Source organism: Lagenorhynchus albirostris, chromosome 15, assembly GCF_949774975.1.
Source record: "Lagenorhynchus albirostris chromosome 15, mLagAlb1.1, whole genome shotgun sequence".
Classification (NCBI taxonomy): domain Eukaryota; kingdom Metazoa; phylum Chordata; class Mammalia; order Artiodactyla; family Delphinidae; genus Lagenorhynchus; species Lagenorhynchus albirostris.
Window position 1 is genome coordinate 82,143,637 of NC_083109.1, and position 7,282 is coordinate 82,150,918.

Below are 7,282 nucleotides of genomic sequence, written 5' to 3' on the forward strand. Positions count from 1 at the left end.
GCTCTCCGTGTCTTGGGAGCTGGGCACCCGTCGGTTTGTACGTCGGGGAGGTGACCTGCTTTCATGCCCTCACAGCTGATCATCGGCGGCCTGGACAAGATCGACCTGGACGACTGGAAGTCCAACACGCGGCTGAAGCACTGCGGGGCCGACAGCAACGTGGTCCGGTGGTTTTGGCAGGCGGTGGAGACCTTCGACGAGGAGAGGAGGGCCCGGCTGCTGCAGTTCGTGACGGGCTCCACGCGGGTCCCCCTCCAGGGCTTCAAGGCGCTGCAAGGTGACTGACGTGGTGGTGGGGCTGGCGCTGGGCCGGGGCGCGGGCTGCGGCGGGCGGTCGTCCTGGGGCGTCGCCAGGAGACGACATGGCCTCGGGTCCTTCATGACAGACACTCGGCGCTGCAGGGGTGTTGCCTGGCCAAGGGGCTGGAGAGACCCTCTTCCCTCCACACGAGCCATGGCCTTCCGGTTGCCCTTCTCTCTGCTGCCCCCAGGGCTCGAGGCTCTACTATCCTTTGCCCAAGGTGAAAGAAAACATCTGGAAAGATGTAGGAGGGCATGTCCATCACACAGAGCCCCGCCCACCCCAGACCACCTTTCCCAGGGAGCTACGTGACACAGCAGTGGTGGGTGCCGGCTGGCTGGTGCCCACACAGGGCTGGGTCTGGAAAGACCTGAGCCAGGAAGGCCCAGGGGAGCCGGGGCCTCCGCTTCCCTCCCTCAACAGAATTGGTGACAGAGAGGGGGTACAAAGAGCAAGGCTTTGGGGAAAGAAAGCCATTTAAAAATGCACCATGGGTTAATTTTTGAACTTTCTGACAGCAGCTCTCTAACTGCAGTCCTGAGTCTCTAAGAGCACACTGCTGCCGTGTGGGTCACAGCTCCAGGGGTCCTCCCGGGCCCTTGGTTTCCTTATCTGTACAAGGGGCCTGCCTGAGAGGCTCCCCTGTCCAGTTAGGTCCCCGTCCTCTCATGCATCCCTTCCGGCTCTGGCTGGGTCTCTGGCTCACCTGGGTCTGGAGCTGGGGGCTGGAGGAGGAGGGGGTGGGAGGCTGTCCACAACGAGGCTTCTGAGCCTCTGGAGGGGCTCGTGGTCAGCACAGCCAACTGGGAAAGTCCTTGAAGGCCTCTTTAGGGCTCTGTGATTTGTAAAATTAGGGGGTTTTGTCACTTGATAACCCTGACAACCGGCAGGAGTAAGGTGAAGAATCTTAATATATTAAAACTTAGTGGGAGCAGATAGATTTCACGTGTACGTTCCCTGTAGACGACTCCTCCCTCTTGGAGTGAGAGAAGTTACTTCTCGTCCTAGGGCTTTGGTCCCAGCCTTTGTGTCTTTCTTTTGCCACTGGGCCTCTGCCTGGGGAGGTTTCCTGACTCCATATCCTGCTTGCTAGACATTTCTGTTAAAAAAAAAAAAATCACTGGCGATGGAAAGATTTTGCTTTCAGATAAGCGCCCTGGAGCAGGCTGGTGGTCGGGTGAGAGGAGAGTGGTCCCCGCCTTTGCTCTGCCTTGCTCCTGTGATTTTCTAAAATGTCTGGTGTTAGTCACTTAATGGTCATGGTAGGTGCATCCTGAAAGCGGGCAGAGGCTCGTGTGGCCGTGTGAGCCCCGTGACCTTCTGGCAGGACGGCCGCCTGGCACCAGGGCCTCGGGGTGGCGACAAGGGCCCAGCCTCGGCCTCTGAAGCGTGTTAACTAGAATGCTGTCTTGTAAGGCTCTACAGGCGCCGCAGGGCCGCGGCTGTTCACCATCCACCTGATCGACGCGAACACAGACAACCTGCCCAAGGCCCACACCTGGTAAGGACCAGCGCCCTGGGAGCCTGTCTCCGTGCGTGACTTTTCTGAGCTGTTTTCTTACTTGGACTCTGCAGTGGACAGCACGCATGTGAGGGTCAGCACGAGGCTCTTTCGTGAACCCAGTTTTGTCTGGAGACGTGACTGACGTTGGAGCCGCTCCCCGGCCCCAGTCGTCACCTCGCTGGGTCCTGCCGCACGTGTGCGTGTGTGTGTGCGCGCGCGCGCGCACATGTGCAGTGTCAGGAGGGAACACTGCAGTTTTAAGTTTGGGGCTATTGGTCTCCTCTCAGAACTCTGCGTATGACAGATGCACCTTGTGTATTGAAAAATGTTTCCTCCCTTGATTTTCACTTAAACAATACCCGTAGTGGGTTATTTCCTTTGTGATTTAAAATCAAATCACTTACATGCACTTTGGGAGCCATTTCTTGAGACGAGAGCCACCTCTGGTTCACGAGAGTCAGTTCCAAATGTTGCCGGGATGCATGGTGATGTGATGGGTGGTTCTTGGTTGGGAACCAAGGCTGTGGGTTCCCACGCCGTCCATGACATCAAACTGGGTTTCCATGTCCTTGAGATAGAGGACGCACCCTCCCCGGGCCCAGGGTCTGCGCCCAGGATGGCCGTCCCGGGGTGGCGCATGCTAACGCACAGGGCTGCTCCCGCGCCAGCAGGCTGTGTCCGCTAATGGTTTAGTGCTTTGAGTAAAACGGACGTGAAGAAGGTCCAGCGCTAAGCCCCCTGGGAAGCCTCCACACCGTTTAGCCCGACTCCTTCTTGACAAAAGCCATCCTCAGTCACTTAACCTCTAGTAATTCAAGAGGCACTCTGTCCTCTCAGTCAGAATCTTGCATTTTTTGATTTGTTATGAGGTAATATTGTCTACAAAGGTGTCTTCTGGGCACAGCTTTGGGAATGAACTTCCCTGAGGAAATGCTAACCCGGTCGTTTAATCCTCTATCAGGGATTTGACGTTTTATTATTTTTGAGATACAGTTTCTGTTTTTGCAGGAAATACTCCAGACTGCCCCGTTTTGCTCTCAGATCTAAGTCACAGGGGATTAGATCCACAGGCAGTGAATTGTTAGCGGTGATTTGACTGCAGCCAGCCTGGGCTGCAGTGCTCTGCAAACGTGGTGTTCCTGGTCTGAGAAATAACTTCTCCCCAAAACAACAGTAAAAACAAGTTGAGAGCTTTGTCCTAATCTAAGCAGTACATACTCACTTGGAAGATCTTATAAGATTTGTTTTGCTGTGTGTTGACTGACTGAAAATCTTTGCCTAAGAAGCAGAAAAGCACCAGAGGAGAGGGGAAACTCTCCTCCATATCCCAGAACCAGGTGGATGAGGTGCTTTCCCGTCCTCTCTGCCCTGTCCCCACCATGTGTGTGCTTGTGGCCGCAAAGGCTCTGCTGTGGCCTGGCCCTGACCCTGTCCTGGGAGCAGGTCCTCAGGCCAGGCGGCACCAGCAGTGAGTCTCTCACCTTTCTGTCCCGTTCCAGCTTTAACCGGATCGACATTCCACCCTACGAGTCATATGAGAAGCTCTATGAGAAGCTGCTGACAGCAGTGGAGGAGACCTGTGGGTTTGCTGTGGAGTGAAGTGCAGCCCAAGGCAGCAGATGCTAGCTCACGGCCACCAGACCCCAAGTGATGCTCTCTGTGTGCCTCCGCGAAGCCGGCTGAGGCCCTGGAATCCTAGAACACCTGAGGGAAAGGCTTGTCTCCCCTGCTTCTCGTTGGGGGAGCAAAGGGGGCGGGGGGACTTCAGTTGGTGGCTCTCACCCATTATTTTCCTCCTGACAGAACCCCCCCCCCACCCCTTCCATCACCCATCCAATAAAACGCAGCCAGGTTTAGCACTGCTTCGGTCACACAGGATATTCTGCTACGGTTGTAACGCTTCTGGTGACAGGCTCACTGCCCTGTGGGCTTTAGAGGAGTCTTGACTCACAGTTATGGAGCTGAGCGGGGCTGCCTGAGGGTTCGGCCCTGGTAGCTGGACTAGCTCTTCTGTCTCCAAGCAGACCTGAGGTTTTCAAGTTCAGCAGCTCAAATTCCAAATTTCACATCCTAGCAGCCTGCTCTGGGTAGCAGATTAATTTCTACCTGAACAATAACCGTATAATACATGCTTATTGGAATTCTGCCACTGCAGGAAGCTGGCATCAAAACTGTGCTTCCCTTTTGGAAAGGTAAGGGAATTGGGGCAGCTTGTGCTGGAGGCCTGGGTATTTATTTCTTTTCAGGGTTTCCTGGCTGAAAAATCTGTTTTGCATAAAGAAAAATGATCTTTCAAGAGTCCCTTTAGCCACGGTATCTATCCAGTTTGAAATATTTTCCCAGCGAAAACACCACATAACAGAGCTTATAAACAAGCAGCCCAAACCCAGCTTCAGATGCTCGCAGCCAGGCGCAGGCTGTGGCTGCTGCCCCCACCTGTACTTGGAAGGGCGTCGACTGGGCCACGTGCATGCTAACAAACCATTTTGTGGAAAGCACTAAACTAATAGAACAAAATTCCATCATTGTAGCTGCTGGCTTGGTGCAAACTAGCTTGAAAGGAGAGAGAGAACGGATAACCTCCATGACCTAAATCCACCCCAGGTTACTCGTTTACAAGAAGTAGGTCGTGGATGGAAACCTGAAGGCAGAGAGGGGCCACTCCACCGTGACACGTTCAGCCCACTTCCCCAAGGTCTGATGGTGACACTAACAACTGCTGCTCCATTCACTTGTCCAGATATGAGCAAGGCCAAAGCAAGCCTTGACCTTAGGTTTCTTACCAGCATTTTCCAATTTGCACAGAAGATCAAAAAGTATTTTAACAAAGCGGTTTGATTTCAGATAAAGTTCAGCACAAAAACAGCAGTGGCAGCAAGTTCTCCTGTATGGTGGTGGTTTTTGTTTGGGGGAAGAGTGCAGGGTAATTCATTAGCAAGACCTTTCACTGTTGAAGTTTTGTCGTAAGTTTCTGAGTTCAGTGCTGGGATCCAGCTGCGGGTCTGAGGTGGGTTTGGAAGGAGCTTTCTGGCCGACTGTCCCGTCTGTTCTTTCTGTTCCTAACGCCTGTGGACGGTGCTAGGTTTGGAGGCGCACTTACTTACCCCCTGCACCTTGCTGTGGTTCTTCGGCTCGACCGGGAAGCAGCCAGTGGTCTGACGTTTGGCGGGCCGGAGTTCGCCGGCTGGAGGTTCCAGGAGCGAGAGAAAGCCGTGCTTCTGGGTGACTTGCTGAGGTTCTAGAACAGGAAGGATGCCTTGGCTGCAGAAGGAGAATGTAATCTGTTCAGAACGTCCAGGAGGGACTGCGGGCTGAGTCTCTCTGAAGTCCCGCCTTGCCCGTTGGGCTTCTCCCATGTCTCGTTCACCATGACACCTTCTGGTGTCCTGGAAGCTGGCTGCCGTGGGTCCTCCTCTGGAGGAATGAGGAAATGAATGATACAGACAGACCTCCACCACCACCACTCTCACCCGCCAGACAGGTCTCCTCTGTAACACGGACCTAAACCGCAAGGAGGAGACTGCCATCCGGGAACTGAGGCCCTCAAGACTGAGGGGGGAAGGCCCACCCAGTTATCCTGTGGTGTCGGCCAAAATCCGCAGGAAGTTAGGAAGGAAACAAGGGTCTAGTGGTTGGAAAGACTTGGAAGCAGGAGTGTGCCATTTGCCTCCTTTAAGCTGCCTTCCTGCTGATGGCGGGCGCTGGGGGTGGGGTGGGCAGTGCCCCTGCCGGCCCCAGGCCACCCTCACGTGTCAGGTGTCACCTCGGCAAGCTCCAGAGGCTCACGTCCTGGCTCCTCCACGGGCTGCTGGGGAAAGTCGACTTACCTGCCCGCAAGGCCTGGGTCTCCGCTTTCGTACTGGGACGCGGGCACCTCACCAGCTGCGTGGGTTGTTGTGGAGCCTGGCACAGCAGAACCTTCCGGAGCCCCAGGTCACTCCTGCCAAACAGGGCTGTCGGTGGCACTGCTCCTAGAACCGTAACTGTCCACAGTGGGTTGGGCCTTTGGAACACTCCCCACCCCCCGACCACCCCCACCAAAGAACAGTGTGGCAAGCCGTGGGTTTTGGGGTCTGCGGGAGCCTCCCCATCTGTCGCCCTTCTCGGGAACTCCAGCGACCCACCTGGTCCCCTCAGCTCTCTGCCCAGATGCTTCAGGGCCCGACTTCCAGGCTTGCCTCACCAGCGGTCATCAGCCGACCCTCAGGGATGTAGCAAACCACCGCTCTGCCAGTGCTGTGGGGAGAACGGAGGGGCCCCAGGGTGACAGTGGGCGGAGCTCTCCTGACTCCCGCAGGGAGAAGCGCCTGGAACTGCGGCCCCAGAGCTTGCCGGGCCGCGTGGTCCAAATGCAGGTCAGGTGGTCCTCCGATCGGAGCTGTCCGAGCAAACGCCCCTCCGCCCCCGTCCGCAGCCAGGTGTGTGCCGCACGGCAGCCTTCCCAAAACATAGTATGAATTTTAAAAATTTGTTTATTTTTGTTTCTCAACCACTTTATAATGTATTTTTTAATTTATTTTGTAATGTCTTGTTTTTAAGTATTGCTGCTATCCTTGTTATCCTTCCCACTGTTTTTATTGCTGATTTATTTTGTGAAAGTTGTACACTAAATGTTCTGTTTTATGTCAAAATCAAAAGTATTTAAAGAAATACTAGTTCTATTTAATGTGGTTATAGAACCAGCTGGAAACACAAAACAAACAGTGATTGTACAGCAGGCTGGACCCCGGCGGTCAGGTTCATTTTGTTACATATGCAATAAACTCACAACTTTACGTTTCTGGCGCCTGTTATTTGGTGTGGAACAGCTGTTTTTTTTTTTTTTTTTTTTTTTTTACATCCCATAAGACAGGAAGTCAGCGGTCTGGCAAGGGTCTTCTAAAGAAAAGGGGCAAACTTACAGTCAGAATTGTAGGAGAGATTGATAACACTTGGGAAAACAGTGGAGGGTCCTCAAAAAACTAAAAATAGAGCAATCCCACTCCTGGGCATATACCTGAAGAAAAGCAAAAACACCAATTTGAAAAGATACATGCACCCCGCCCCACGTTCATAGCAGCATTATTTACAATAGCCAAGATATGGAAGCGACCTAAGTGTCCACCAGCAGACGAATGGATAAAGAAGATGTGGTACATATATATATAAAATATACATATATATAATGGAATACTGCTCAGCCATAAAAAACCAAACTTCTGTGCCACAACTGCCGAGCCTGTGCCCCACAACTACTGAAGCCCTCATGCCTAGAGCCCATGCTCCGCAACAAGAGAAGCCACCGCAATGAGACGCCCGCGCACTGCAACGAAGAGGAGACCCCACTCGCCACAACTAGAGAAAGCCTGCACACAGCAACGAAGACCCAATGCAGCCAAAAATAAAATTAAAAAATAAAAAAGAATGCATAGTCTAGTGCAAAAGTAATAATGATCTATTGTGGAGTTAATATCATATATAGAAATAAAACATGTAAC

The 7,282-nt window shown here is 53.1% G+C and overlaps 1 protein-coding gene across 3 annotated transcripts in view; it reads left to right on the forward strand.

Moving 5' to 3' along the window:
* SMURF1 (SMAD specific E3 ubiquitin protein ligase 1) overlaps positions 1–6,585 on the forward strand; it is a 109,891-nt gene extending 103,306 nt beyond the window's left edge. For 2 of the 3 annotated variants that reach the window (XM_060124361.1, XM_060124363.1), the window contains 3 exons: positions 76–277; positions 1,718–1,802; positions 3,305–6,585. In XM_060124361.1, coding sequence (XP_059980344.1) covers positions 76–277; positions 1,718–1,802; positions 3,305–3,404 — 387 coding nt within the window. In that variant the 3' untranslated portion in view covers positions 3,405–6,585. The remainder of the gene's footprint in view (positions 1–75; positions 278–1,717; positions 1,803–3,304) is intronic. The other variant, XM_060124362.1, reaches the window with a different exon arrangement.
* Positions 6,586–7,282: the final 697 nt, after the last annotated feature.